Source organism: Amborella trichopoda, chromosome 2, assembly GCF_054954075.1.
Source record: "Amborella trichopoda isolate Santa Cruz 75 chromosome 2, AtrichopodaSantaCruz75HAP2 v2.0, whole genome shotgun sequence".
NCBI classification, from domain to species: Eukaryota; Viridiplantae; Streptophyta; class Magnoliopsida; order Amborellales; family Amborellaceae; genus Amborella; species Amborella trichopoda.
In genome coordinates this window covers 65,157,609-65,185,294 of record NC_142337.1, presented here as the reverse complement: position 1 = coordinate 65,185,294, position 27,686 = coordinate 65,157,609, and the positions used below count along the sequence as shown (strand labels likewise).

At 36.0% G+C, this 27,686-nt stretch overlaps 2 protein-coding genes across 12 annotated transcripts; both read left to right on the top strand.

Annotated features, from left to right (window-relative positions):
• The first annotated feature begins 1,111 nt into the window (after positions 1–1,111).
• Positions 1,112–13,427, top strand: LOC18430297 (ribosomal protein L29 family protein). 10 transcript variants are annotated; one of them, XM_011623619.3, is made up of 5 exons: positions 1,112–1,337; positions 1,770–1,827; positions 5,411–5,579; positions 11,626–11,783; positions 13,132–13,427. In XM_011623619.3, the coding sequence occupies exons 3-5, from the start codon at positions 5,426–5,428 to the stop codon at positions 13,237–13,239; spliced, it is 420 nt and encodes a 139-aa protein (XP_011621921.1). In that variant the 5' UTR covers positions 1,112–1,337; positions 1,770–1,827; positions 5,411–5,425; the 3' UTR covers positions 13,240–13,427. The 10 variants fall into 10 exon arrangements, with proteins under 10 accessions (XP_011621921.1, XP_011621920.1, XP_011621917.1 ...); XM_011623618.3 differs by having other exon boundaries at positions 5,405–5,579; XM_011623615.3 differs by having other exon boundaries at positions 1,767–1,827.
• Positions 13,428–21,958: 8,531 nt separating this feature from the next.
• On the top strand, positions 21,959–26,493 carry LOC18430298 (stress-related protein). Of its 2 annotated transcripts, none has more exons than XM_006840457.4 (3): positions 21,959–22,115; positions 24,863–25,078; positions 25,777–26,493. In XM_006840457.4, exons 1-3 carry the CDS (start codon positions 22,083–22,085, stop codon positions 26,299–26,301), a joined length of 774 nt encoding a protein of 257 aa, XP_006840520.2. In that variant the 5' UTR covers positions 21,959–22,082; the 3' UTR covers positions 26,302–26,493. The 2 variants fall into 2 exon arrangements, with proteins under 2 accessions (XP_006840520.2, XP_011621922.1); XM_011623620.3 differs by having other exon boundaries at positions 24,842–25,078.
• Positions 26,494–27,686: the final 1,193 nt, after the last annotated feature.

The following is a 27,686-nucleotide window of genomic DNA, read 5'->3' as shown; positions in this document are numbered from 1 at the left end:
TTGAATATATATATATATATTATTTTATTTATTTTTTAATTTTTACTTTTTTGGAGGGTGAGTCAATGGGGAGAGGGCCCCTACCCTTGGTAGGAATTGAGCTTAGGACTTAGCGTTGCAAATCATCAAGCACTAACCAACCCGGGCTCTTTGAAAAATATACTTGATTACCCAAAAGTGAAAAGATAAAAATGATTGGCACTTACCTATTTCCTAGTCATTTCAATATATTACACATTGAGGGAAAATTAAGGGATTGTATATTACGAGACCATTTGTCATTGTTACAAAGAGATGTCATTAGATGTCAAATTTAATGGTTTGGGATTTGTCGCGATTTAAAAAAAAGTTTTTTTTTTTTTTCAACATTGAGTACGGTCAATGACTCGGTTCAATTCAGAAATGGATGAATTTATATAAAGCATAGGTTTTATGAAAACAAAATAAAGCCTCACCTCAAAATCTAATCCAAAAAATACTTTATGTAATGGAAATATCCACGATGGATCTAAAATCAATTTCCAACATCAACAATAAGATTTGAAACTAAAATAATAGTACAAATCTTGCAGATCTATAGACACATTTTTAGGGTGAAATAAATGGTCTAGATAATTTTTTATAATGTTCAATATTGTTAGAGCTTAATTTTTTATTTATTTTTAACAACCTAATGTTGACACCGAGATGATCGATGTAAATATTTTTCAATGCGTAGCTATAATTTTGAATAACTCATGAGGTGAGGTTTTTTGATAGGGCTGCAATCCTATCAAACCATTTTCCAAAATAGAAAGGGAAAATTTTAGATAGATCTGAGGCTCTAAGCAATCAAATTTGAGCTTACCTAAAAAATTTTAAGGTTGTTTTGATGCCCAAATATCATCAAATTGAGAATTTCAACATCAAGACATATAGGCATGAGAAAAAAATAAATTTCAAAGTTTTGAAAATAATATATTTTGTAACGTATTTTTTAACTGTCAATTTTAAAGATTTTCAAGCTTTCATATGATTTACACTATTTTTTAAGCTTTAAACTTTATAAATATGAAAATATATTTTAATCCGGACACTATTTGAATGTAACGCTCTAAGTCTAATTTTGTTTAGAGCCTAGGCTCTATACAAACCGCCCCCAAATAGAAAAGCGTTGAACGGGAGGGTCTGAAACAAAGAACTAAGCAGTGCCTCTCTCTCAAAACCTCCCTACTCTCTCTCTCTGTCTTCTCCCTCAACGCTGCCCTTCCCTCTCCCTTATCATTATCGGGCTATCTCAAACGAGAATAACTTCGGAAGGCTCATTATCTTCAACATTCCTCATCTTCTTAAAAAATGTAAGTTTTTTTTTTCTTTTGCATTTTGCTGGTTTTACTTTTATCTTTTTTGGTGATTTTTTTTTTTTTTTTTTTTTTGAGATAAATCATTGCATATGAGGTTGTTGATGACTCCATTAGATTGATGGTGTGCTCTATTTGCTCTGCATCCCATGACAAAAACAAATTTCTTCTAACAGTGTGCTCTATTTGTCAGCATCTAATGGAAAAAACAAAATTTCTTCTAGCTTTGATAAGTGGGTTTGCTTACTTGGGGTAAATAGAACCGTCATTATAACCATAGCATAAGGATTCCTCATGTTAAATGCACAACAACATTCCATTATCTGTAAAAATAATAATAAAAGGTGTAGGTTTTCTTTGTTCTATATTTCTGGGTTTTTTTTTTATTGTTTTTTTTTACTAGTTTTCTTTTACTTTTTTTTGTAGAAGTTCCATTTGCTATATAGATGTGAGTTTGGGCGGTAGCAGTCAAAATTTACAGTGACAGGTGAGTTTTTTTTTTTTTCGTATGTTCTAGCTTGTTCCTGTATTTTTTGGAAATTTTCTTTTAATTTGGATGCTTCTTTTGTATTTTTTTTTTTGTGTACAAAATCTCTATTTTAATCTGTAAAAAAACATGGGTATGGGTTTTTGTGTTTTATTTTTCCTGGTTTTTCCTTTTAGATGTTGGTTTGTTTTTTACCGCCCCATGGAAGCAGTTTTTTTTAACCTCCTAATTCCACTGCAATAACGAGTTCCACTGCAATAACAATTCCAAAAGGGAAATAATAAGAGTTATTTTCTTTTTTTCAGTAATCCATTGAAAACCCACTTTGTATTTTGTTTATTTATTGGATTGGTCAATGGATAATGATCAGTGGAGATGGCCCTGCAATATTTGGAAAACTCCATTTTTTGTATTCAATGGAGGCCCATAGCTACTTCAAAGGGAGGTCTTATTTTGGGTGTGAATCTCTTCATTTTTTATTCACTCTTTTTATATTATATTGGTCTCTTTTAGCTGCATTTGATAAATTTATCAATTATGTCAATTTTATGAAATTTATGGTCACTCAATTAGTGAGGATTTGTGTTGGTGAAATTGGGTTTTCTTTTGAATGCTTAAATTTTCTGAATTACACTATTTGTAATTTTTCTTTTGAATGCTTAAATCTTTTGAATTACACCGTTCGCATTATTATAATTCGTAATTTGTATGTATGGATTACAGTTTGATTATTCATCGAGTTTGTGTTGCCTTGAAAATGTGATTTATAATGGTAATGCTCTAGTAGAATTGAAATTGATGAAAAAGAGAATACTTCTTAAGAGAAATGCAGCTATGGTAGGCCTAACATCCTTGAAAATTGGAGAATTGAAGAATTGAAGTGGAATAGTTAACCAGATATATTTTTTTTGAATAAGGGTAGCTTTATAATAATGAAAGAATTTACATAGTTCTAGTTCTAAAGATGGCATCCCACAAGCTCGGTGCTCAGTATACAATTTTACCAAAAAGGAGCGAGATAGCAGAAGTATTGAGGAGAGAGAAAATAACAAGAAAGGAGAGAAAATGAAACAAGAAGAAGTAGGCTAAAGCCCCCAAAAAACCAAAATAACGATCGATTGTCAAAACCAAAGTCTAGGTGCCTGGAGAAGTCATTGTTTCGAGAAATGAGTGCCTATGGGTGAGAAGCAAGTCTGGAGCAGCTCCCACACTAGGAGTTTGATTGGTAACCTCCAACGACAATCCTATTCAAGCTCTATAAAATCCTCAAAATGACGATAGGCAAGGGCTGAAGAAGAGCAGGATGTGAGAGAGCTTTTCTTCAAGCACGGGGTCCCTTCCTGGCAGAGATTTGTCTGCCAAAAGGCCTGTCTACTGTACTTACTCTAACAAGGATTGGCAAAGGCTAATGAAGAGCAGGCTGTGAGCAATCTTGTCATCGCGCTCGTGGGTAGCTTTCTGGCGAAGATTAGTCTGCCAAAGGGTGGTAAATTGGTCCTCGAAAGAGGGGTGGAAGGTGGGAGAAGTAGACTGGAAGTTTTTGAGATGAATAGGAGAGGGAGAAGTGTGACGTAAGGTGGGGGAAAGAGAGGGTGTTTAAAGGGGGAGGAGAGAAAGACAAGTAGGCGAAAGGTGGGGGAAGATGAGAGGGTGTTTAGAGATGAAGAAGAGAGAGGGAATTATGGGTCAATGGAGAGGGAGGAAGAAGAGGAGAAGAGAAGATGGGGTTAAAGGAGAGATTTTGTTAATAAGAGAAGAGCGATTGAGATAGAAGACAGGGGAAATTCTATAGGATGGTTGTAAGACCAGCCCAGTGTTTGAAAATTCGGCCGCCTGATCGCCTAGGCCGAAAATTTCAAAAAACCCATAGGCGCTTCGCTGTCTGGGTGGTGGAATTATGCGGCATGTCTCCGGGTGCCCGCCTAGGCGCTGCCCACTGACGGTTTGCCGAAGGGCAAAAAAAACCCTCGGTGAGGGTCAAAGAAATGTCATTTCCCCCCCGAGAAAGGGGGGAAAAGGGTTTTGGGGGGTATTCTAAACCCCCAAAACAAAAACCGTGGCTTTGAGGGTGAGAAAAACTCTCCAAAAAACTACTCTTTTGTGACTTATCGAAAGATTGATAAAGTTTTGATTTTTTGCGATTTCTTCCCAAAACAAAGGCAATAGTTCGTGGGTGGATTTAGAGCTTCTAGTAGTTGATTTTGAGGACTTTTGGCGACCCAATAGGCAAAGTTTGCACTAACATCGTTTTGATTTTGATATTTTTAAAGTATTATCATACTTGAAAGAGTGTTTTCATTTTATTTTGCTACAACATATTGTGTTGCGAATCATATGTTTTCTTTGACCTTTTTTTTTCTTTTATGATATATTTACATGTTTGGTTGATGACTTGATGCATATATTTTTTGAGTTTGCCTTGTTGACTTTGTGTATCGTTTCTAGTCTAGACATCTAGTTTCCTACAAGGATATGTGAGATTACAAGCATTTTAATGTCTTACAAGTTACAATATCTTTGAGACTTGTATCCATAAATATGTTATGTGATTGTACTATTACATTTTCATCTATTTCACGAGGAGTTTGGGGCTCTAAAATTGCCCTAAAATCTCCTAAAGACTTAAAACCATGCCCTAAGAACTCCCTTGTTTTCTTTGTTTGGGGCCAGGGGAGGAAGGGAGCTTCAATTTTGGTGAGGGCACCCTGTCTCTAGGTGGGCGCCTAGGCGTCTAGGCACCCAAAATGCCTAGGCGCCCAAATCCACATTTTTGAACATTGGACCAGCCATGCTCTATTGGACGGAATGTCAGGCGGTCAGGAAACAACATTATCCATAGAATGAGTGTGGTTGAGATGAGGATATTGAGATGGATGAGTGGCAAGACAAGAAATGATAGACATAGAACAACACCGATTAGGAGGGGTGATTTAGTTAAAGTGGAAGTTCTAAAACGGCAAGGGGATGGCTTAAAAGGACGTGGATGTTAGTAGTGAGAAGATATATGGCGACTTATGGTCTAACTAAGTGTACAACCCTCGATAAAGTGGAATGGTAGAACAAGAATCATGTAGCGGACCCCAAATAGTCGGGATAAGGCTCAGATGATGGTGATGGTGATGATGATATATTTTCTACTGATTCCTCATTTTTAACATGAGAGTTCTCGAATAGGTTATTGCATAGGTGATTTTTCTGAAAAAAAATTTCCGAATGGGTGTTCATTTTTTGAAATTGTTTGTCTGCTGATGCGAATCCGTAGCTTGCCTGTTTCATCTAAAAGTTTGAATTTATATTAGAAATTCATTGGAATATGCATTGTTATTATCTACATTGAGGCCATGGTTTTTCTTTTCATTAAATTGTTCTATCAATAACGAATGTTTTTATGGTGGAGAATGTCATAGTAAGACTCCCAGTTGTTACTATATATCAAATGTATGTGATTGGAAAGGGCTCTCATTAGTGTTCCTGAGTCATTAGGAGTTCCTGATATCCTATAATTTGCTTTCTCATCTGTTCTTCCACTTTAGAGAAGTTCATGTGCTTATTCTAACTCTTATATGGCTATTTGAAGCTTTAGTTTAGTGAAATCACGATGCTCTTGTCAAGGTTTTTTGGGAGGTCTCTTTTTACTGCTGTCAAGTCTGAAGCTCCTGCTGCTGCAGCTTCTGCAAGAGTAACCCACAACCCGTTAGAAGAATTCTTTGAGGTTGATAGAAGTCCAGATGAAGACAAGCCTGTGGTTTATGGTATGCAATTATTTTCTTAAATAAATCTTTGTAATATCTAGATGAATATTTTAATGTAAGTTTTTGTAAGAATATATTTAGGTCTATTTGGTTATTTGATGTTACTGCACTTTTTTAGTTCTATGCTTTCATTGGAGCATAGACTAGGTGCCAGTTTAAGTGTCCATGTATTGGAGTGAGATAATAACATGGACAAAACAAGTCCAGATGCATGTATTCTGATGTAACAAGGTTACAGGCCAATGAGTGTTTGCCTAGTTGGCAATTTCGCAACAATGGTGCCAAGACACTGCTAGTTTTATGCACTATTTGTATGGCCAAACATGATTATGTAAGTTGTAAATGCACACACATACATGAACAGAACAGTTTATCAGTTTTCATTGCATGTCTCTTTTTTCTCAGCTGTTCTGCTTTGTTTCACAGGGTGAACAGGAATTTGTTGAAAGTCATTTAACAAGCATTCTACTATTTAAAAATTTGATTTATTAATTTGATTACTAATAGTTTCCTTCTAAACACAAAGAAAGGTCAAGGCTGCATCTTGATAATCAAGGTGGGAAATGGCAAGCAAGCCCAAACCCGCCCTAATGACCCCGATATTCTCCAAGCTGTTTGCCATGGAACTGCTGGTGTTCTTCAAAATGCATTTTACATTGACTACACTTACAGCTAACAAATGAAACATCTCAGGAAAAAATAGTCAACATCTCCCTGAACAAAGGTGATTCATTCTCGAGTCATTCGACGACATTAAGTGAGTTCCCTTTGATAATTGTGCTTGAAAGGAATTCCTAACCATCCACTAACAGAGCTTGGACTTCTTTCGAAATGAAATCTTCTATGGCTGTACCGTCATAGCGCCTTATAATTTTTCAGTACTCATGCCCAACCGCACTGTCAAACCCCATTTGGCTCAGGTTCAATTTCAATCTTGAGATATTTCCAATCACTACCCCACCTTGTTTGCCGCAGCCTTTTTAATGCATGTGGCTTACTAAGATGTGCAAGGCACTTTTTTATCAAAATGAAAGAAAAGAGTCATGGAAGAGAATTTATTCCTTTTTAATAATCTGATGTCTTCTGTAGTAATCAGGAATTATTGTCTCTAAGTTCTAACCACCCGCTCCGAGTCTGCATCCAATTAACAGTAAATCAGCTATCACCCCAAAGAATTGAATGAGTCTTAGGTTACTCTTCCATACTATTTTTGACGAACCTACAATGCATGAGGATATATGATCTGTTGATTTACTTCCTCTGCATAAAAATGGATATTTGTCTAATTCCTGCCTTTACTCCAATATCAGAGATTATCAATTTAGAGCAACTGAAGTTTCCTTTTTATGACCAAATTAATCAGATAGAGTCCTTTGGAGGGCTATCCGTGACATATTTTAGAGGCTGGAAAGTCCCTCCCCTCAATGCATAACCTCTCATGTATGTGTGTCACTGAGAATATTCTAGTCTATTATGTGCTAGCCCTGTCAATGTTTTAAATTATAGCTAGTTACCAAGTATCAAAGTTGGCACTCTTCTTCATACATGTCAACATAACCTCTTATGCTTGTGTTTCCACTGAGAATATTGTTAACATTTCTCAAAAAAAAAATATTGCTAGCTTATTATGCTAGCCCTATCAATGCCTAAAATTATAGCTGGTTTACCAAGTAATTTTCCATACAACGCGTGCCTTTGATCTTGACCTGATCAGGTTTCTTATGTTTCCACGTTATTATAGTTCCTGTCCAACTAATTGCTGAGCAGGTAGTAATGTCCTTGCACTTTATTAAGGTTGTGCCTTTCTGGTGCCTTTACTTTCCCAGGTTAGTTTCATATAGAAGCTGTGCTTCTAATCTCCTTCTTATCGTTCTTTTGCAATTACTAAGAAAAAAAAAGGGCTAGGTCAGCTTCTAAGGGCTTCTTGGAACAAATTTTAAGTGTTTGAATGCTTGTCCTCCCTCATCCAAACTGATATGTCAAAAAATGAAGGTGAAAGGGTTGGAGTTTAAGTATTGTTACCATAGCAAATTTTTCAAGGCATTTTCCATAGGCTTTGGGGTGAGATGGCACAAATGGATGAGGGCTTGCTACTCTAATCCTTCATTCTCGATGCTCATTAATGGCTCACCGAAAGGCTTTTCCCATCCTCAAGGGGCCTTTGACAAGACCCCCTGTCCCCATTTCTCTTTGCAATCTCATCTGAAGTCTTCAGCCAATCTATCTCTTGTCTCTACCAAGCTGAACTTCTTTCAGGCTTTAATAGTTGTCCTAGAGGTCTGACCATAACCCACCTTCAGTATGCAGACGATACACTCGTCTTCATCAATGCTGTCACCGAGGAGATTGCAACCCTTCGTCTCTTCTTCAGATGTTTTGAATATGCCATTGGTTTCAGAGTTAACATGGAGAAATCCACCATGATTGGGGTGGCTCTAACCCCTGCTGAAACTAGAGCTCTTATTCCTGATTGGGATTGCAAGGTGGAAGACCTCTCAACCAGTTACCTAGGCATGCCTCTAGGTTTGCGCAATCATAAGAAAAAGGCAGTGGTCACATGTTGTTGATAACGTGGACCACCGGCTAGCAGGATGGAATGGTCGTTACCTCTCTTTTGCTGGCAGGTCTACCCTTATTAAGGCGACCCTGGCTAACACCCCTGCCTATCTTATGTCCCTTTTCCACACGCCGGTGGCTATTTCAAACCGCCTTGAGCAGCTCATGAGGAACTTCCTCTGGTTGGGGGATGCCGAGTCCAAAAAGTTCCATCTCATATCTTGGGACAAAGTATGTCAACCTAAGCATCTGGGGGGGCTTGGGATTTGTTTCCTGAGGAAACAGAACTTTGCTCTCCTCGGAAAATGGTGGTGGAGACTGGCAAACCACAATAACCTGCTGTGGACCCAAGTTATCCGCAGTAAATATAGAATCCACCCTACCCAGTGGACCCCCGAAGGGAATGCTCCTTCTAGGACTTCCGGGGCTTGGAAATCGATGATGTCTTCCTTCTCTTTCTTCAAGCAAAATATTCGCTTTCACCCTCGGAGAGGAGACAGTATCAGATTCTGGTCAGACTTATGGGTGGGGCCACACTCCCCTAAGGGACTCTTTTCCTCCCCTTTTCTCTTTGGCTACAAGTCCTACAACCTCCATCAAGGCAGAGATGCCCCTCTCGGGCAGCAGAAGGGTCTGGAACCCTCCTTTAGGAGCGCTTTATCGGCTAGCGAGGAGAGCGAATTTCTTGCCTTGTCTTCCTTGCTATGCTCTTATTTTCTGCCTCTCAATGGCACAGATAGGATAGTGTGGACTCCTCACCCTCTGGTGTCTTTTATGTGGCTTCCTTCTACAAAAAACTGCTGCAACCACCCACCTACCCTTACAACCCCATTTCGGTGGTAAACAAGGTGTGGTACACCATATCCCCACCTAAAGTCCATGTTTTCAATTGGTTAGCATGCTCCGAGAAGGCACTAACTGTTGACCAACTGAAACGCAGAGGCATTCCCATTCTGAATAGATGCGTGATGTGTCTATGTGAAGAAGAGAGCAACTCACACCTCTTCATTCACTGCAGCCTGGCACTCAACCTTTGGAGTCGCATCCTTTGCCTTTTTGGACTCGCTTGGGTTATACCAGAGCCTTTTAAGGCACTCCTCTCTATGTCTTTAGACTCTCACTGTCCTAAAGCAGGCAGGCTTTTATGGAAAGCCTCCATGACTGCTACTATTTGGGTCATATGGCTAGAGAGAAATGCAAGGATTTTTCAAGGTGTCAAATGTGAACCCGCAGCACTATTCAACAAGAGCACAGCCTAGGTCATTTTCTGGGCTTCAAATCACAAAGCCTTTAAAGGCATCTCAGCAGCGTCCTTCCTACAAGATTGGGAAAACCTCCTCAACCTCCATACACCGAGGATTAGCCATGCAAATAACTGGTCTCCACCCCCGTTTGGGCTTGTTAAACTGAAGTTTGATGGGTGTTCGTTCGGAAACATTGGCCTAGCCGGTGCTGGAGTTGCTTTCCGTGATCACGGAGGCAACGTCCTGCCCACCTTCTCGAGTCTCTTGGCCATTTTGACTCCCAGTCGGCTAAGTAATTAGCTCTCCTAATGGGCCTCAAACTCTTTAACCCTGTTTGGGGCCTACCTTTAAAAGTGGAAGGAGATGCCCATAATGTCATCTACTCATGGGCTTCGGGGAAATCTGTTACGCCTTGGTACCTTGCTCTGATTTATGACGAGATTTGTCACATTTGCAGGGGTACAGTCGTCTTATGGAGGCATATCTAGAGGGAATCAAACGATCTGGCGGACCGTCTTGCGAAGGAAGGAGCGGTCGCTCAAGTTCTGGACCTGCAGTCCACTGAGGATTCGGATAATCCTTGAGGTCCCTCTTTTGGATTATAGTAGTCAGGACCTATTTTTGGAACTCGTGCTCTTCATGTACATCTTCTGGTTTGGGCATTTTTATAAGACCCACTCATTTTTTGTATAGGGCCTTTTGGTCTATCCCATTTTTTGACGAGCTTGTGGGTGTTCTCGTAGACACGATGTATACCTCTTCCCCCCTTTAATACAACACAGTTAACAATTTTAAAAAAAAAAACTTGACTCACTATCTTTCTGTGTACGAAAGGGGTTCATTTGTTACGGTATCACAGGAGATATGTGTTCATATTCTTCTTTGCATCCTTATATCATCTCATAATCCACTGTAAAGAGAGGAGTTTGGCATGAGTCACAAAGGAGATAATTGGCCCCTTCAAAGTTTTGGTCTTTGTGATCTATGTTTAGTTACCTATTCAGGTTTTCGTCCTTTATGTTTTTATACATAATATAATAGCCTCCTGTTGGTCTCATTTCAATTCAATGATGGAAGCTGTAAAGATTATGTTTAGTAAAAACCTCAAACTAATGAGGGAATTCTGTGAAGGGATAGAAAATTTTCTTTTTGCTTTTCTTTTGCATGTATGCTATTAACTATCTAAAGAAATGTTGCCTTTAGGTTCCATATCACTTGTCATTCCAATGTAAATCCAAATTTTTCTTTGTTGTATTAGTAAGTTCAACTTGCTTTAGGCATGAAACTCACTTCTATTTAGATGGCTTTTGGTTGTTCCAAAGGAGTATCTGTGGCTTTGTTATTTTCGAAGAAAAAATGATCAATGTTTATGATGGGTGAAATATGAAAATTTGAGGTAAAAGTTGTTTGCAAAAACTTGAGAAAGTCCAGAAATCATTGGAAACCATTTTTCTGTAGATGACACTAATTATTAGCTTTGTAGTTCTCCCACAAGCACACTTCAGTTTGGCTGAAATATGGTTGGACACCATTGGCTAGGACCCTACTGCTATTTACCAAGAAGAGACTATTCCTCTCTTTTAGATACCCCACTGGATTATGTTTTTTTGGTAAATCACTTGGTTACATTGTGTTTACAAGTAACCCTAGTGGGAGCAGTTCACATTGAAAGTTTTTGTAAATACTGCAAATATTCATCATTGCCATGTCTTATCCCATTTATTTGAGGTCGGCTAAAATACTGCATAGTATGTTGGGTTATTCAAAAGCATACTCTTCCACCTCCTTAGCTAAGTAGAAAACCACTGTTGCAGAAAACACTCAAAAAGTATTTTGAGCTGGGTCTCAGTTTGTGTAGCTAAAATTTTGACTGAAGCAAAGTAGCGGTGTCAAAGATGCATCATATGTACAAGGGATGAATTTATTAGAAAATTGACCATTAGAAATAAACTGAAAAGCTGCATCTTTCAGGTAATTCCGCATGAAAGCTTTCTAATTTTTGTTGATGAGAAGTACCAGGTATGACTCGGATTTCTTATTGTCCCAAGTGATTTTATCTTTTCAAGACTCCATTGAATCATCAAATATATTTTCAGGAAATGTTGAATTCCTGAGGAGCCCTTGTCAATCAGTGTAAAACTATGGTTCAGATTTTTGGTGTATTTTTCATTGGATTATGAGATTTTATTGGTACTAAACAATATCTGCATTTCTCGTTTTCATCTGTACTATTATTCTCTGTATAGGTCGAGGTTGGAAGGCTTCCGAGCTGCGTCTTAAGTCATGGGATGATCTTCAAAAGTTATGGTATGTTCTTTTGAAAGAGAAAAATATGCTAATGACCCAAAGGCAAATGCTTCATTCCCAAAATCACCGATTTCCTAATCCAGAGCGTGTTCCCAAGGTATGTAATATGTAGGATCTCTTGTTATGTTTTCCACCTTTCTTAGTTTAGGATTTTTAATTTTGCTATGAGCTGTTTACCTATGAGCCGTTCACAAAGAAAATTTATCTTTCACTCAAAGAATTAATGGAACTTACTATTTCTCATTTGTAATTTCTCCTTTAGGGGAATTGGAGATTGCGGGGGGAATTGGAGATTGCGGGGGAACTTGGGTTGACTAGGCTCTGGGTCATTAGGGAGGTTATACTAGGGAATACCTAAACTAGTCTATGTTTATGAGATTTTCTCTCCCCTTTCATGCCTATGTTACCATGATTTCAGATGAAACATGTCTGTGTGCTTGCTTTCTCAAATTCCGGAAGGCTTCATGCTTCCCTGCACACTCAGTCAACCCTTGCCTAAGGAGTCCCTAATCCCTATTTTTGCAATATTCTTATCTTTTTCTAACATTATCTCCATGAGTAATCAAAATAGGAATCATGTGAGTAACACTCATATTATGTGTAATTTCGTAGTCTTTATCAGTTCTCGAAAAATAATAGAGGCCTTGGTGGGTGCCCTAGGTAGCACTGTGATATCCTTGGCCGAGGGCGGAGAACAATGTTGTTATATTCGCTTCAGAGTCTTTTTCGGTTTGGTAAGAAAAATGAAGCAATTCAGTGTTTCGGCCGATTCGGGGGGAAGACTTCGGACTTTTTTTTTTAATTTATTATAAATAAATTAAATATTTATATATAAAATATATAAAAATAATGGAAAAAATTAAAAAATAAAATTTAAAAAAATAATTATTTTTCAAAAATAACTTTTATCTAGGTATTTCTTTTCTGACTGAAGCAGCTTGAAGCTTTGGCCGAAGCTGACTGAATTAGGCCAAAGTAGCCCAAATCTAACCGAACCGACAGCGCCACATTTCTCTTCGCTTCGGTTTATGCTTAAAATCCGAAGGCTTCGGCCTCTTCCGCCGAAGCGAAGTGAATTTGATAACATTGGCGGAGAAAGGCCCTAAGGGCAAAAGCAAAAAATGTCATTTTCCCCCCTAGAAAATTTCGAAAGGGCTTTCTGGGGGGCAATCCCAACCCCCCACCACCCAGATCTTTCTCAAGATCGAAATATTTTTTACGAAGTTTTTGGTTTCTTGCAAAATTGAAAGTTAATCTACTTGGTATTTTTTGGGTTGAAATTTTTTTTCAAAGTTTTCAATTTCTGGGTGCTCGTATTCTACTTATGAGATGTTCAGTAACTGATGTTCACTCTTCAATCTATCCTCCCCCCCCCCCTTCACTCCCAACCCCAACACAGAAAAAAAAGGTTACAATTCCTAATCCTTCTTTTTGTCAAATTTCAGGTGAGGAAGTCAATGTGTCGTATCAAGCATGTGCTTACTGAGAGAGCAATGCAGGAGCCAGATCCTAGAAGGTCTGCTGAGATGAAGAGGATAATAAATGCCTTGTGAGACCTCCCATCTTCTATGTATCTTGTTTTCTATACTGGATTTATTTCTTCTGAATCATATAAATGTGATATAAATTTTGTTTTTGGGTAGTCTCATTGAGGCTTATTATCTCAATTTAGAAAAATGAGATATTCAAACTTTAGGTTGTATGAGACCATCAGCTTAATTACAGATTTGTTAGTAACCAAGCTGGGTGATTCTGTTTATAGTTGCATCCTAGAAAAGAACTTGAGTTTTAGTTTGTGCACTGATTGTTCGAGATGGGTCTTGGATGAGAAGAGCTAGTTCGTTGCAAAAAAATTTAAAAAATTCTAAGACAGCTTGGGATTGAGAGTAATGTCACACCGCGAACTAACTGCATATGTATGTATGTAAAAAGCTACAACCTAAAGATTTGGTTAGTTTTTACTGAAAATATTATGGGAATTATATATTTGTGAAGCTCCTAAATTATTCTTTTCTAAAAAGAATAGTTACATTGGAAAGCGTAGTAAGCTCTCTAGGTGACATACTGTAGCATGGAATGGATAGGTCCAATCATGCTGCACACATGTCACAAATCTCCTGCATTTGGTGCAAACCTAGTAGGTCTCCTGCATTTGGTGCCTAGAGCATATGGTTGTATGCTCCATGGAGTAAGTATATTTCTATTTTACAATTAACACTTAAAATCATGTTGTGCTCTCAAGGGCGTATGATGTTGTATCATGTTGCATACTCCATAGGTAGCATCTACCGTCCAACCAACTATTGATGTGGGAAATCGGACCGGGTGTTCATGATGTGTAATATTGATCTTTCTCTGGTCCAATCTCCAATCCCCACCATCCAATATGCATTATCCAACAGTGCTTGGATCATGGATGCTCCATAGGCTAATGGGTTTGCTTAACTCGAGCTCCCTTCTTTATTGCATTTCATATTCTATTGTTGCTTACAAGGCAACCTTTTGTTCCCTTGGTGTTTGTACTGCGAACCAAATTTATTTTACTTTTTGTCTTTGGGGAAGTTACTTTAAGGAAAAGTAGGAAAAGTATATACAAAGAGACCATTTACCTATGGTACAAAGTTGTTACAATTAATCTTGATCATTGAATGTGAAATTTGATCATTAATCTTTGCATTTATTCCATTAACCAAGCTCAAACTTCAAAAAAAAAATTCTCAAGCTATCAAATTTCCATTAAATAATTGTGACCTTGTATGAAAAGTCAATGGTCTCATTGTATATAATCCCTTATTTCAATCAACAACCTGGAGTATAAGAAACTAAAATCCGTGGGGTTCCTTTTCTATTATGTTCAAAATTCCTCGTTCTTTTTAAGAAAATTCACTTTGTTAAAATGCAACAAAAAGTAAATGATCAAGGTACATGAGCAGGGTTAATGGCTGTCCTCTGCTTTGTTTGTTTTATAATCAATATACCTGCTCTTGTGAAAACGCTTTTCAAGATTGCCTTGCCTGTGTTGGTAAGTGCTTAAAATGTTCACATTGAGAGGCGCAATTTGAGATTAGGAATGGTTCTCGAGGCATCTATTTTACATGCATAAAGTCACAGTTGGAAGCTTAGGTTAAGGCATTTATACAGTGAGAGTTTAGGGTGGGAGTCTTTTTACTTCCTTACAAGCTTATTTATATTATTCTTTATTCATATCGTAATATATTATTAAGCTAAAGTTAAAGGGTGGATAGATATGGTCAGATTAAGGACTTTAAACAGATTGTGGGGTATAAAGACTCTTAAAAATACTGTAGAGGACTTTAGACAGATTGTGGGGTATAAATACTCTTAAAATTACTGTAGAGAGAGAGTTTAACTCCTAAGATTAGTAGGTGAGGGGAAAGGAATGTGAGAGAGAGATTAATAAAAATTTATGGAGATATTTAGAGATAATTAAATTAGAAAGAGCAGGGTGAGAAAGAAAGAGACATGGAAGTGGATGAGAAAGAATGAGATGTGGATAAGAGAGAGAGAGTTAAATCCTAAAATTAATGTGTGCATTTTTTATATTTTGGGTGGTTTAGTGGGAATGGGGTCTCTACCCGTGATAGAAATATAATACGAGAGGTCATGTTGTGGCGCCTTGCCGTGTTGATCACTTAGCCATGAGTTGATTCCTATTGTGTGCATATATTATTGGGAGAGAAAACTAAGTTAGCTCGAGAGAAAAAATCAAGTAAAGATAAACATGAGATATTCTAAAAGAGGAGAGAATTAAATAAGAGAGAAGTGGATGGGAGAGAGAGACGTGGATAAGAGGGGGGAGAGAGAGCTCTTAAAATTAGATTAAAAAACTTCGTGTCACACCTCTTGGGTAATTCAACGGGAAATCTCAAATAAATTAGGAGTTAGTTTTTTGAAGCTATTAGGTATTAGTAGTGAGAATGAAAATCACAATGTGGTGATTGGGGTCACATCTTGAGTAATTCAACGGGAAATCTCAAATAAATTAAGAGTTAGCTTTTTTAAGCTATTAGGTATTAGTAGTGAGAATGAAAATCACAATTTGGTGACTAAGGTGTGGGGTGCTACTACCACGACTCAAACACCTTTCCCAAGCTTAGTCTACTTGTTTCACAATGTTTAAGACTTTGAATGACCTCAATTTTTTTTACTGTTTATGTTTACATCAATCTTAATCTTCGCGAAACGTCAATTTTGTCCTATGTTTGATGTTGCCCAATACTTGTAGTATAATAGTTTTTATAGTGCATCTTTGATTATTTTTCTTGGGGTTTGGTCTTTATCCTCCGGAGGAGTAGGTCATTGAGCACTCAAGAAAGTCACGAGAAAAAATAGTTTTACATTGACTACTCATGGACTATCTCGTACCTCTAAGCATAGAGTCAAATACTGGACCATCTTGAGACATAGGGCAAATGACCTGCTTTCTCCGTTCGAAGTTTCAGGTTTTTTTTTTTTTTTGAACAGTGAAATTTTGAGACAAACTTACTATTTGGTTGAGGATATGGTCTAATCAAAATCGATCTTTTTAATGAACAAATTAGTTATGAATAAATTCTTGTAAAAGTTTTAAAAATAATAATTTAAATATAATAATAGAAAATCCTCAACTTCATCGTTCGGACCAATTGGATAGATTAGTCAAGGACTGGTCAAGGCATCGGTTGGCAGTCTGCGGTTCATGTGGGTCTCGTGTCTCGATAACTACGGTTAGAAAATTACGTGATCAAGTACTTTAAGAAAATAAATTCGACTTTGAATTTTCAAAAATTTGGACGTGATGGTCTAAAAATTGATGATATGTTGAGGAGTATATAATCTTATGGAAATATATACAATGAAACTATTTATTTTTGGTGGTATAAGGAAGTTACAAGTATCATTATATCATTAGATTTGAAATCCGGTGATTGAGGATGTATCACACAAGACTCCAAAATAAAAGTTCTCAAATATTATGACACATTTTCGTCTATTAGATTTCACATTTAATGGTTAAAGTAAGTGAGACTTCTTTGTACAAAAAACAAATGATCTCATGTTGTACATTCCCATTCCTACAAGTTAGGTGCTAACTTTAGTTTTTTTGGAATTTTTGGAAAAGTAAATGAGACTTTTAACGACTTTGGGTATAAGGTGGTCCCATCTAATTTTGACCATTGGATGTAAAATTGGGTGGCTGCATTTATTTCATCGACTAAACTCAAACTTCAAAATAAAATTTTTCAAACTTTGTTACACACCCATATTATCAAGTTTCGCATTGAATGGTTATAAGTAAGTGAATGATTTCTATACTTCCCCTACAACATATAAGATCTATGCTTCCCCTACCATCCAGCCGTCCAATTTTTATCAAGAGAGCATTCGACGTCTCAAAGTATTTTATTTTTAGTTTTTTTATACAAATTATATGAATATGAAATTTGGCGCGCGTTATCTTCTCATTGGGGCACACCTATAAAAAATATTAAAAATAATTTTTCGATAAAATATAATAAGTAAAATGCCCTTTAAAACTTTCACGGTATTTTAATCATTTTATTTTATTGAAAATATTTTTTATATATTTTTCGCTAGTGCGTGTTTAACAGAAGATTGGACGTGCAAAATTTGGTGTCAAAATAGTTCATATAAAAAAAATTAAATATAAAATAGTGTAGAGACGTGACATTGTGATTGGGACAATCTTCACCTTCAATTCAGAATGATCGGTTCGGGGAAAGATATAAGTTTTATTTTGAAGGGGAAGCATATTAAGCTTGCCCTTTAAGTAATTGTGACACTCTTGTATCAAAAATAAATAATCTCATTGGAACTTTTAAAATAGAACATTTCTGAAAAGAAAAATAAATAGTGAGACCATTTACTTTTTACACAAGGTGGTCACAATTAATCTGGACTATTAAATGTAAAATTGGGTAGTTGCATTTTTTTTTTATTGAACAAGCTCAAAATTGACAAATTTTTCGTTTCAAATTTGGTGACATACCTAAACTATCATATTTCACATGGGATGGCTATAAACAAGTGAACTCCGGCACAAAAGGTGATCGACTTCATTGTATACAACTCAAAAGATCAGGACCGTTAGCGAAATTTGTTGGCCAAAATTCACCGGGAGGGCCAAGATTCATCCACGTGGGAACAAGCCACTTAGGATGTCCACATGTCATTATGCATACGTGGGAAAACTCAAGAGGCACACGTATTTTGCATCAATCTATGTGTCGGCAACATGTATCGGACGGTGTGCCTGGTTAGCAGGCCAACGGGGGCAAACAGCCACAGCCGTTGGATCTCGCGGGTTCTACTTTGCCCGCCGGAGCGTGGTGCGCGTACCTCTTCCATCGAATCGCTCAACCTCTCAAAATGAGACTTTGATTCTGCTAAATAACACCATTCTATCCTTGCAGTTTCCATGCCAATACCCCGTACATTTATTAAATGACCATTCAGTACCCCTCCCCACTTTTCTGTTCAAGAAAAAAAGTTATAAACGCGCACAATGGGCTCCCCCTATAGCATGGTTTACTTGGGCTAGAGATTTTTTTAATATAATTTTTTTGAAATTACTCTTATTTAATAACCAATTGATGATTATTTTCAGTAAAATTTAAATTTTGAGTTTTCAAACACACCTAGATATCACAATCTAAAATCTAGATGGTCTCTATTTAATCCTAAGATATTATTTTTTTCAAGTGCATGGAAGGTATAATTAGAAAAAAAATTTTTATTAAAGTTAATCTATCGTAATATTGAGGTCTTGAAATTAATTTAAGTTGGGGAATTACCCAAAGGGGTCAATGGACATTCTAATGTGCGGGAGTATAATATGTTTTGGTAGAAAGTTTGTATAAGCGTCAAAGTTATACGAAGTAAGACATAACTTTTTGAAGGGATTATTTATAAAGAGGCCATTTAACTTTTATACATAAATATCACAATCATTTTCATTCATTAGATGCTAATTTGGATGGCTTGGGGTGAGTAACCAAGTCCGAGAATTTGTTTTTGGAATTTTGTGTCTATTCAATGACACTCTTATAACCACCCATTATGAAATTTAAGGGACAAAAATAATTGTGATTTCTACGTATAAAAGACAAATAGTCTCTTTGTAGACAATCCCAATTTAAAAAGTCATCATGAAAGGTTGTTATGACATTAAAAAATCATTCAATTGCTCATCTCGACTTCAAAATGCATGAATATGAAAAAGAAAATGATTTCATGTCCTAAAAGCAGTAAATTTTTGTAATAAATTATCTAGACCATTCATTTTCAAAAAATTTAAATATTTATTTATCGGTTTGATTTACACCGTTTTTTGAGAACTTTGACGTTTATACGAGCATATATAGATATTTAAGGAATTATATGAATTCTCAACACTAAAACTACATGTTTTAACAAGGTATTAAGGTGAACATTACTTGAGTGTTTAAAGTGGATATCTTATACGAATTTCATTCGTCATGCAATTCACCTTCAAAATTTAAACCTCATATAATGAAGAGAAAATTATTCTTATGCCCCCAAGATATATGTTATTACAATTTTTTCAAAAAATTTTGTATTCTATAAAATTTTGTATTCTACTTTCATGCATTTTTTTTTCTTATTTTTTTTTTTCAAAATACCTCAATTTATAACCTTAAATATTTGAAGTGATGTCAACTTTGGATCAAAGTCATGAAAAACTTTTACTCTGACTTCATAAGTTCAAGTTCCGAAGTGAACTTGGGATTTTAGCTTTTAATTTTGAAGATCCAAAGTCAATAATTTATTTATTATTTCAGGCTTTCAATATATGAAGTAGCGGCATTTTGGAAAATTGTGAGTCAACCGACTCACCTATTTATAAGCAGCTCCCCTTAAAAATCCATATTAAATATAGAATTTGGATCTAAAATTTTTGGTTTTATTAATCTCAACTACCAGGATGATCATCAATCAAGAATTTTATTTTTTCTGAAGAATAAAAATTGATGTTTTAAAATCTTTTTCTCCACCATCCATTTTGGCTTTTTAGTGGAGGTAACCTTTTGTAGTGTCCATGGTAGAGATGTGTGATTGATGGTTAAGGGGAGCGTACAAAGTCTAATAATATATTTTTTTGGTGTAATTTATATAAGGTTAAGTCCTAAACAATCACAGTAAGACTTACCACTAAATAGTGTTTAAATATGGTTGTTAGTAACAAAAATCTTTGCGAGGACCTGAAAATTTATTTTCATAGCTAATTATAAAATTTAAAGCTTTAAAAATAGTGTAGATCGAATAAATCTATAAACATTTTGAAAATATTGAAAATTGACTGCCCAAATAATGTATTACAAGATGCATTATTTCCATATTTGAAACCATTTTTTTCTTTCACGTCCATACATCTCGAGGTTGAGATGATCAATTTGAGGGATTTTCAACATCGAAGCAACCTCTTCCTGAGAATATTTGAGGTACGCCATAATTTTATTGTTTAGGGCCATAACCTTATATAAAATTTTTCATTTTTTTTTCTTTCTATTTTTTTTTTGACATAGTTAATCACAATCTCTATTACAAAAATTCTCACGGCATGATTTAACATCTAACAGCCTGGGGCAATTTGTAAACTTCATTTACTAAATGTCAGGCAATTTATAAACTTCATTTACTAAATGTGAATGATCTTATAGTATACAATTCCATTCACTTCTAGAAGCCCCTCAAGATTCTACCTTTTTCAAAGTCCCTTAAGAAACTGCATGGTTATTGGGCTGGAAACCACATCGCCATCAAACGCCTTCAATTGAAATGACATGATGTTATGTTCAATTTTGAACTTCTTGAATGTGGATACATAAATTATCAAAGTGTAATTAATTGTTGAGCTGTTTTTAATGGTACATGAATGAGCTTAGGACCAAATGGTTAGGGTGGTCGGGAGCCATAATGTGATATATTGAGTTCCATTCCATCAAAGCATAGAGCTTTATGTCGCTTCTTCAGGGCAAGTATAGAGACTAATTCCCTATTTTGATTCGACAAATTATCGTGTGTCTCCACCTAGCCAAATGCGCCCTAAATCAATGGCTCGTGTCACATCTAGAAAACTTGTTCCATCATTTCACTGCACAAAAGGATTTTCTTGTATACTATTTCTTGTGGGATATTTACACGATCATAAATCAAAATAGTATATAGAGGTGAAATCTTGAGACATCAACCTTTTTAAAGCCATTAGCGTGGTTAGTCTACGTGTTGAAGGGGTTGTATTCGAAAAATTTGAAGCACTAAAAATACTCCAATAGTGAATTTTACCTGGTGGAGTAAATGAATACTATACTTCCATGAAAGTATAATTTGTAAAATAATACAACCACAATAACTCTTAAGGAAAAATTTATATAAGATTGTAACCTTATATTATAGATATAACCTCATATTTATATAAGATTGCAACCTTAAATAATGCAATCATAATAACTCCTTCCACTATTGCAACCACAACCTTATATTAAAAGGAGTTTTAATTCTTAAAAATAGTACATTCGATAACAAGTTGTCTAGATAATATATTATTAAGTTTTTATGTTCGATCTGCATTATTTTTAAAATTTTAAATTTCATAATTAGAGTTGAATATAGATTTTCAAACGTTTTTATTTTTAAAAATAGTAAATTTTATAACAAGTTGTCTATATCATATATTTTTAAGATTTTCTTCTTGATCTGTACTATTTTTTTTAAAGAGCGTAGATTTTCAAGTCATTTTAAAGTTTCCAATACTAAAAGTATATCTTTCTAAAAAATTTAAAGCTGCGCCTTACTCGTGTAGCACCGTGTAGTAACCTCAGCATGATCCTAACCCTAATTTTGTCAATCTAAAGGTGGAGATGGGTTGGGGCCTCGATCGAAATTTTAGTGCCAATACCAGGGTGGAAAGTCAAACCACACGAAAGGTCACAGAAGGGTATTTTCAAACTTCTAGAACATTCTAGAAAAAAAGCAGGGGACCATTTAGTCATTCTCAAAACAATGGGGATGTTATAGTCATTGTTCCCGATTCCATAACTTCGCCTCGAAGTGCTCACTGGTCAGCGCATCTCCATCGCAGGCCGTTCGAAGCAAACGCAAGCTCGATAAACGTCTAGTTATCGAACACGTGTCAAATCGTATTGCGATAACATCCGTCCGATCAAATGGGACCGACGGTCCGGATACGATATCCGTCTATAAATGAGCCTATTCGTCTTCCAAGATCTCGCTTCTTTCAAACGGAGGGAATCTTTTCGTTGCGCTCGTCTCTCGTATATTTCTTCAAACTTTCCTGTAACTTTTTCTTACTTTGTTTGTGATTTTTATTTTCGGAGTATTTTGAACTTTGGAGATGGCGGATGTGAGTTCAAGGCAATCAGAAACGGTAAGAATCATTTGTTTTCGCCTTGATTTTCAATGAAGATTGGAAGTTTCAGTCTAGTAAATGATCAGTTTTTTTTTTTTGTTTGGAGAGGTATGTGGTTTCCTGTTTGAGTTTCTGAATTTTAAGAGAAAATAAAGGTCTCTGTTGCTTCTATTTTGGTTTTCGGGTAAACGTAGGGCTTGTGGTGATGTTTGGGTTGATGATTTTTGTCTGGTTAGGATTTTCAGATACGGAATATATTAAAAGGAGAAAATTGAATTGAGTTCAAAGTTGTTGAGATCGCTCCCTGGTTTCTGGTGTGGGATTTTAGATTTGGGAGTTATTAAGCAGCTTTCTTTCTTTTGGAAGAAAGAACTACCGTTATTTAGATTTCTTGTTGTAATTTTTGTTGAGATTGATAATTTTTGAGGTTTCTATTACTTGAAACTTCTGGTTTGTTTATTTGTAGGTCTAGTTTTTGGGATCTTCGTTAGTTATGGCTTTGTAGATCGTTTTATGTTGTAGGTCTATTTTTTGGGATCTTCGTTAGTTATGGCTTTGTAGATCGTTTTATGTGATAGGGCTTATAGAAGATATAATGAATTGATTGGTTGATTTTCATTGAAAAAAATATGGAAAATAGAAGTTCTGTATTTATTGTTCAGGTTTTCGAACTTGGGATCTTGAGTGGGCATTTTGGGTATTTGGATGAAAAATTGAAATGTTCTTGTGCTTCATGGCTTCCTGAGTGGTCCATGATGGATCTTTTTGCGGGTTACGACGGAATAGAATTATCTGGTGATACAGTTCAATCTATTTCAATTTTTGCCAATTTTGCCAAGTCTCGTCGAACTCGGTACCTGCCGGTCAAACCGGAACGGGGCACTGGCCGTGATATGGTATTTGGCCCGTTTTGGTGGTTTGGTCGGATATTAAAAAAATATAAATACAAAAAATAAGAGTGTTTGTAATGTGTTTTTGAATGTCTATCTATTTATTTTATTTTTTGTGCAAAAAATTATTTTTGGCCATTAACATTTATTTTTGAATCATGATGATATGAGATCATCCTACACTCATGTATAAGACCCCAAAAGATCACCATTAAATTTTACACATATCTTCTAATCTTACAACCATTGGACCCAAAAGATCACCATTCAATTTCACACATATCTTCTAATCTCACAACCATTGTGATCTACATTAGTCAAGTCCCACACCCATTGTGATAACTTTTTAGGTTTCACAAAGTCATTTTCTTTTATTTTTACACGTTTTATTTTTAGATTTTTTAATTTTTAGAAAAATTTCAAATTTTTTTAGAGATCTATGTCAAGTTTAATGGTGATCTTTTGGGGTCTTCTACGCAAGGGTGTGAGACCTTTCACAAGGTCATTTCCCTTTTTTTTTTAATTTTTAATTTTTTAAAAAATTCAAAAATACCATTGACACACGAAAAAGTTCCCTCCAAACAATTTAATTTTAACCCTTCAATTTTCAAATTTTCATAGATGTCTTCAATATACATTATTTTTGAAGCTTTAAATTTTATAATTAAAAATAAAAATATATTTTAAGGCAATCATAAATATTTTCACTATTAAAACCATATTTTTCCACACTATTTTAAGGCACGCTGTAATTTGATTGTTTAGAGCCTCAACTCTATAAAAACTATACCCATTTTTTAAAATCCATTTTTGGCCTTTTTGACTTCCATGTACTTTGTTTAATCATTTGGATTTGCTTTGTTTAAGCATGTTTGAAATATGTATTTTTATATTTTTTAGTATTTTTTAGACTTGCCTGGAGAGGGTTTACGGGTTACGTGGCGCCTCGGTTTTGAAGGCCACTTTTTTTTAACGCTGATTTTACCGCTGCTTTGTATTTGCTGGGCATTTGTGGGAAGTGGAGCATTCCTGTTGTGATCTAAGACAATTTGTACTTTGAAGCGCATTTTTTATTTTTTTGTTTTTTTATGTAAGGACTCGATGTTTTTGTCCTAAAACTGAAATTGGTAACCTGAAATTGTAATTGTTTTTGACAAAACCGAAGAAGATAATAAATTTGCGGATTTTTTACGCTTTTGTACCAAGTCACTTACCCTGAACTGGAAACCGATTGTGGTTGATATGGACTGTTGGGATTACGATCAGAAGCCTCCTTTCCCATGGTCTTTGTATGCAGCTAGTGTGCCAGGACTCCTTTGAATTTACTTTTACATTGTTCTTTATTTTTATTATTATTATTTTTTTAAAGGACCTTTTAGCACAAGTCCATGCGCACTGATGATATTACTCGGTAACTTCACATTTTCCTTGCTATACTTTGTGATCGTTTTCGCGGCGATGCTATGTAGGGAGTAGACTGGTTGTGCTCACCCGATTTTGCTTTTAACCTGTTATTTTGATCGGCTGGAGTTAGTTTTTAAGTGGTGATGGTTTTTGCTGTTTTACTGGTGGTAATTTTGTTTTTAATTGGTTTCTCTAAATTTTTGTTTAGGCACTTTTAAGGGATTTTTGTTTTTTTTTTCGGTAGTGTTATGGGGTGTTATCAGGGCGGGGTTTAGGTTTAACTTCTAAGCTGGTTTCTTTTCTGTTTTGTGTGCTTTTATTGATTTAGCGGTGTTTTAGGTGGTTTCATCGTGTCAGCTTCTTTTAATGTTATTTTAATTGTATTTCAAGTGGTTTATGGTATGGCAATGGGTGTGGGTTAGCTGACTTGTTATGTTATAATGGATACAGAGTGATGTTGTTCCCATGCAGGAGGAGAAGAAGCTCAAGTATCTTGATTTCTTTAGGTGCGCCACTGCCTTCACAGTGGCATGCGTTTCTCGTGTTTATGATTATGCGAAGGAGAATTCTGGCCCATTGAAGCCTGGTGTTCAGACGGTTGAGGGCAGCGTCAAGACTGTGTTAGGGCCTGTGTATCAGAAGCTCCATCACCTCCCCTCTGATCTCCTCTTCTTTGCTGATGGCAAGGTAGTCTTATCTCCTGTTCTATAATCACCTTCTTTATTAATGCTTCTTTCCATGTTCATAGGTTTTATTTTATTTTTTCTTTTTCATCGTCTCTGGTTTGAATCTCGGCTGGGCCACGGACACAGCCTAGAACCTGCGACTCACTCGAGTCCTGTTAGCCAAAATACGTTGAGCATTCAAAAGAAAAAGGGTGGAAGTAAAAATAATAAAAAAAAAGAAGTAAAAATTCAACTAAGCCATAAAAACTAGTGAACTTTAAAAGAGGTATACAGAAATGGAATTCTCAATATACCATTGATTTGCACTTTCCAAATTAGAATTGGAACTATTAATAAATTGGTTTGGAAATTGAAATGCTAAATACAAATCTATCGTTCGGATTTTGAAGTTCTAAATCTGTTTATTTGAATTTGGGGACTGAGGGATTAAGGTAAGTTGGTGAAGATTGGCTCTCAAATCCTAAAATCCCAGGACTGAAATATGCTGGTTCAGAATTTCAAAATCTGAACCGATTGGTTAGCCTAAAATTCCAAACCGTTTCGATGCTGATTTTGAAGTCTGGCGGGGAAAAAAAGGGGTAATAAGTGTAAATTAGGAGGACTCTCTTAGAAAACGAAAAAAAAAATAAAAATTGGGGCAGAGTTTCCAAACTACCATCTTCTTGCTAAGGTAACTTGGTGTCTCAATTTGGTGCGCAGGTAGACGACACGGTGTCGAAGCTGGATTCCTATGTACCACCGCTGGTGAAGACTGCCTCGAGCCAACTCTGTGCTGCTGCTTCGGAGGTCCGCCGATCTGGAGTCACCGAGGCGGTGAGTGAGCTCTACACCAAGTACGAGCCTGTGGGCCGTGACCTCTACACCAAGTACGAGCCGGTGGCAGAGCACTATGCCGTGTCCGCATGGGAGGCCGCCAACCGCTTGCCTCTCTTCCCCCACGTGGCGCAAATCATTGTTCTCTCTGCTTCCTATTGGTCGGAAAGGTACAATGACTCCGTGCTATATGCATCCCAAACGGGGTACCATGTGGCGCAATATCTGCCGTTCATTCCGACTGATCGGATAGCAAAAGTCTTCAAGGGCAGGGCCCAAATGGAGATGGAGCCTATCCACGAGGAGAGTGAGACGGATGTCCACCAGGAGAGTGAGACCGATGTCCATGTGGACGAAAAGCAGCAGTCTACATCTTCGGTCGGCGAAGATGCTCCGCATCCTTCCGAATAGATTATTTTTTTTTTTTTGTTGTCTTAGGGTTGGGGTTTGTTTTTGCTCTAAATGAATGAGATGGGTGGCCGATACCTCGCTTAGTACTGTCTGGTTTGCCGTGATTGGGTCTGCGTTTATTCGCTTATATTGTTTTGTACAAATAATCCTTTATTGTGGAAATATGATCAACAATATATTTTTGTTGTTGGATATTGTAGATTTGGTATATCTTTTAAAATAGGGTATGGTTTGTATAGAGCTGAGGCTCTAAACAATCAAATTATAGTCTACCTTCAAATGGTATCGAAAAATATGGTTTTAATATTGAAAAGTTTTGTGATAGCTTTAAATTATATTTTCATCCTTAGTTATAAAATTAAAAGTTTTTGAAATAGTACAGAACGAGTATGAAAATTTGAAAATCTTGAAAATTGACGGTCCAAAAATACATTACAAAATGTACTATTTTCAAAACTTGAAATTCATGTTTTTTTTCACGTCCGTGCATCTTGATGATCAATTTGAAGATATTTTGGTATCAAAACAACAACATCTTTTAGTGAATGTTTTGAGTTGCGCAGCCTAGGATCTATATAAATTTTTCCTTTTAAAATATATTAAAAAATGTTTTCTTTATATATGGCGTAGAAAAATGCAGTGCTCGCGTCAAGGGTTTTCTATCTTGGATCCAAAGTTTGCGAGTAACCCTTGGAGCTAATTGGTAAGATCTTCGTGGAACACAAAATTCAGAATATTTTCATGCAAATTGTTTGATATACGGGGATGAATTCTAAAATTTGGAATTTAAAAATGCTCCAGGAAGTCTTCGGTCCGTGTATGGTTCTCCGGTGAGCGCCATCGTATTTTGTGTTCTAGGTTTATAACTTCTCGTTTATTTTGATTTATCAATTTTTGGGTGAGCTACTATTACTGCTTTAGCATTTATGTTTATTAACAATGTTTAGTATTTTTGTGGTTTCTTTTTTTTGTTGCTTTTATTTTTTTTATGATGTGCCTCTTGTGAAAGATTGCATTAAGGATAAAATGTTTTAATTGAAAATAATAGTTTTCTTTTTTTAATATTTTTCTAGAGAAGTTATTAGATGGCATCTCAATTCTAAAACTTTTCCCTTTTGGATTTACAAAATACTTTTGGAAAGAGATCCAATTTTTGGTAATAGGAGGAGAAGAATCCTTGTAAGATTTTTTATTATGTCAAAGTATATCATACAAAGGAGTATAGTGTCTACTTACTCCCTTAAGCAAAATCTCGTATAGGTTCAATTTTAGGACTCTAAATTTTGGGAATGTAATCTCCTGTGGAATTACCTCAATAAAGAAAATTCTTACTTCAACCAATAGAATAACTTCAATAAAAAAATTCCTAAACTCCCTCTAGACTT